This window comes from Perognathus longimembris, chromosome 20 (assembly GCF_023159225.1).
Source record: "Perognathus longimembris pacificus isolate PPM17 chromosome 20, ASM2315922v1, whole genome shotgun sequence".
In the NCBI taxonomy this organism is placed as follows: Eukaryota; Metazoa; Chordata; class Mammalia; order Rodentia; family Heteromyidae; genus Perognathus; species Perognathus longimembris.
In genome coordinates, this window is record NC_063180.1 from 21,692,423 (window position 1) to 21,696,469 (window position 4,047).

General features: G+C 60.8%; 1 protein-coding gene across 1 annotated transcript; it reads left to right on the forward strand.

The window, feature by feature from the left end:
* Nucleotides 1–1,123: 1,123 nt before the first annotated feature.
* On the forward strand, nt 1,124–4,047 carry Selenow (selenoprotein W). Its single transcript, XM_048369106.1, has 6 exons — nt 1,124–1,224; nt 2,106–2,130; nt 2,254–2,307; nt 2,436–2,510; nt 2,599–2,697; nt 3,695–4,047. The coding sequence occupies exons 1-5, from the start codon at nt 1,196–1,198 to the stop codon at nt 2,677–2,679; spliced, it is 264 nt and encodes an 87-aa protein (XP_048225063.1). The 5' UTR covers nt 1,124–1,195; the 3' UTR covers nt 2,680–2,697; nt 3,695–4,047.

A 4,047-nucleotide genomic window follows, 5' to 3' on the forward strand; every position in this document is an offset into this window, starting at 1 on the left:
GTTTTCTGTATATGTGGTGCTGGGGAATCGAACCCAGGGCCTCATGTATACAAGGCAAGCTCTCTCGCCACTAGGCCATATCCCCAGCCCTTGTCCAGAAATTCTTATTCTACAATGGAAGTCAAGGGCTTTAAATGAAGAGTTCCTCCCTTTAAAGGGAAACTTCACTAAACCTCACCGGTGTCAGTCCCACTTCCAGTTTCTGGGGGTGACTTGGAGGTCAAAGTGTCACGGACTTTCCTCCCGAGGCTGGCTTTGAACCATGTGATCCCGAGACCTCAGCCTCCTGAGCACCTGGGGTTACAGGCGGAGCCACTGCATCCCTCTCTGTATTGGTTAACCCAGTGACCGTCCCCAGGGGGTGTTACACCCATCTTGGGGAGAGGGGACACTGAGGCTGAGAGGGAGAAAGGAGGGGAAACGTGTAACTCCTCGACTCAGTTTACCTGCTCCCGGCACTTCCCACGCACCCCTCTCGACTCAGTTTACCTGCTCCCGGCACTTCCCACGCACCCCTCTCGACTCAGTTTACCTGCTCCCGGCACTTCCCACGCACCCCTCGGCTGGGAGACCCCGGTGCGGTGCATAACGGGGGGTGCGGGGTGGTGGGCAGTGCCGCTACAGGGAGCACTTCCAGGAACCTTCCGCTTGTCCCAGGGTCTGATCTGGAAGGAGGGGGCGCCAGCGCCTCGTGCCTCGGTTTCCCCCGCACCGCCCACTCCGCGTCTACGCTCTGGGCGCGGCCCGCCGGGGACTGCGGACCGTACCATTCCCGCGGGGGGGGGACCGTGCCATTCCTGTGGGGGGACCGTACCATTCCTGCGGGGGGAGACCGTACCATTCCCGTGGGGGGGGCGATCGTACCATTCCTGGGGGGGACCGTACCATTCCCGCGGGGGTGGAACCCTGGGGGGGAGGGGATGCCAGTAGAACCCTCCCCGAAGCCCTCCTCGCCCGCGAGCCTCCCCTCCCAGCACGGGGGAGGGTCGAAAGTTTTTTTTGGGGGGGTCAGGTTTCAGGGTGCAGCCTCTGTCCCGCTTCGGCACCACCCCTCTCCACTCTGCACCCCCCTCCTAGTTGGTTCGTTCCGCGGGCCGCGCCGGCCCTGCCCCGCCCTGTGCGCGCGGCCGAGCGCGCGTTCCCGGAGCGTCGCGTGGTCGGGCGTCGTCTCTGGCGGTCGCTGCGGTCCCCAGCCATGGTCCTCGCCGTGCGGGTCGTGTACTGGTGAGCTCGGGGGTCCCCGGCCTCGGTGCAAGGGCGAGGAGGACAGGGTCCCGGGCTGCGGGGGTCCCGCGAGGAGGCGGTGCCCGGGTTGGGTGACGACGACACCTCGGGTCTCAAGGGGATACTGAGGCACGCAGGCGGTGCGGGAGGGGTGGGATTCCTTCTCTCGGGAGTTTCTGCCGTCATGCCTTGGCCCCCACTCCCCCTTGAGTGAGGGGAGCGGCGGGCGGGGGAAGAAGATTCCAGAATGAACCTGCGGGGACGGAGTTCTGGAAGAAAGGCCTGTGGCCTGGGCTCCTCACCTCACGATCTGGCCTCAGTTTCCCCTCGTGTAGGGCAAGGGCAGGGTGTTGCCCCAGTTAGGGGATGGCCCCGCCTCCCTGGCACCTGGTATCCGGCTGGCATGCAGGAGGCACCGAATACACACCTGTGGCCTGAGCCCGGCCCCGAGACCCCTGGGGCACGGGCAGGGCTGGGAGGGTCAGGGCCTGGCAGGGTCTTGGGGTCTACCCCGCAGGTGACAGAGTAATTCGAACCTGGTTCCATAGGCCCAGCTGTCTGAAGCCATCACCCCTAGCTTGTCAAAATGTTGGTGCCCTGGCCAGGCAAGGCCCTCCTGGCTTCTGAAGGCCCCGGTGGTGGGGAGTTGGGGGGGAAGGCTGTGACCCCATTCCAGCTTCTATTTCAATCCGGGCGCCGGAAGGGTTTGGAGTGTGGAGCGACTAGGGTTTCCTTGGACACCCCTTGTTCTGCCAGCCCCCCCCTCCCCTCTCTTGGGTCTGTGCCCTTCCCCAGGGCCTCTCTCGCCCCCTGACACCCGTGCCCCTGTATCTCTCTCCTCTCCATGCCCCCCCCAACCTGGCCTGCTTGAACTCCACCAGTGGTGCTTGAGGCTACAAGCCCAAGGTGAGCCTGCCCCACTCTCGCCCGTGGGGTGTGGGGGGGTGTTAGGTGGGGAGCGGGAGGTAGGTCCATGAGAGGGGGTGGGCTGGCAACCCAGCATGACCTCTGACCTCTCCTCTGTGCCAGTATCTCCAGCTCAAGAAGAAACTGGAAGATGAGTTCCCCGGGTGCCTGGACATCGTGAGTTTGGGGGGATGCCCTTGTCCGTCCCTTGGGCTTGGGCAGTGGTATAGAGGGAGGGTCCACCCTGATCCCTAGAGGGCAGGGTGTCCCTCGGGACCCTGAGCCCCTGCTTTCCCTGTCTTCAGTGTGGTGAGGGCACACCGCAGGTCACTGGCTTCTTCGAGGTCATGGTAGCCGGGAAGTTGGTTCACTCCAAGAAGGTGAGTCTGCACCTCATCTTTCTTGGGGGTCGTGTGGGGGTGGGTTGATAAGGGGGTCCTGGCTCACTCTCTCCTCTCCCTCCTCCAGGGAGGTGATGGCTACGTGGACACCGAGGTGAAGTTTCTGAGGCTGGTGGCCGCCATCAAAGCTGCCTTGGCCCAGGACTAGGGTGTCCTGAAGGCAGAGGTGAGGGCTCAGGAGGGGGGGTCACCCTGTGGGTCCTCGGTGCCACACCTCCCCAGTATCAGGGCCAGTCCACTTGGTTGTCTGTCCATTCTGGTTCTGACACTCCAGAGCTAGAAGCGGAGCTGGTCCTCTATGGCCTGCCTCCACTCTGTGCTGCCAGGACTGACTCACACTGTTTGCCTCTAGCCCGTTTCCCCTCGGGAGCCAGGATTGAACGCATGGCCTCTTCAGCCACAGAGTGGCCTTTTTTTTTTTTTTTTGCCAGTCCTGGGCCTTGGACTCAGGGCCTGAGCACTGTCCCTGGCTTCCTTTTTGCTCAAGGCTAGCACTCTACGACCTGAGCCACAGCGCCACTTCCAGCTTTTTGTATATATGTGGTGCTGAGCCATCGAAACCAGGGCTTCATATATGCAAGACAAGCACTCCACCACTAGGCCATATTCCCATCCCCTTAAGCTCCACTTTTGTTTAATGTGGAGTGATACCATCTACCAAGAGAACTCCCTGGGGCTGGGGATATGGCCTAGTGGCAAGAGTGCCTGCCTCGTATACATGAGGCCCTAGGTTCGATTCCCCAGCACCACATATACAGAAAATGGCCAGAAGTGGCGCTGTGGCTCAAGTGGCACAGTGCTAGCCTTGAGCAAAAAGGAAGCCAGGGACAGTGCTCAGGCCCTGAGTCCAAGGCCCAGGACTAGCCAAAAAAAAAAAAAAAAAAATTGAAAAAAAAAAAGAAAAAGAGAACTCCCTGAATCCAGGACTGGCCTGGAACGCCCGACGTCCAGATCTCAGCCTCTAGAGCGGCTCAGAGTGCAGGAGAGGCCTCTGGTGCTGCGGCATCGGATTCTTTGGTGGCCCCATCAGCACTGACAGCACCTTTTTGCCAATTTAGCTGAGGCTAACTCCACCCCCTCCTGTGGGCTTTTATAAGGGCTGTTCACCCTGTGTGTTCTCTTTCCTTGAGCCTCGTGCTTCCCTTGCCCTTTTCTCTCCTCAGCTCAGGGCCCTCGGCCCTGCCCCTCCCCATACGCTTGATGACAGGAAGGACTGAAATGTCTGCAGACCCCTGGTCCTTCCTTGATGTTCTTGCGGCCTCCGGGTGGGTGCAGAGATTGATGTTCCTGGGCTTTGCTACTGCGTGGGAGAGTGAGGACCCTTGGTCACCTCTGCCCGCAGCGCCTCTCCTACCCTCCCCCCCTGCCCCATTTCCCCCACTACCCTCTTTTCTGCCCTTTCCCCACCACCCTGTGTTGTCTGATGGAAGCCTATGGCTCCCTTCTCACCTGCTACCATAAGCAACGGTTTGAAACTTCAATAAACATTCAATAAACTATGTGCTTCCAGCAAGCA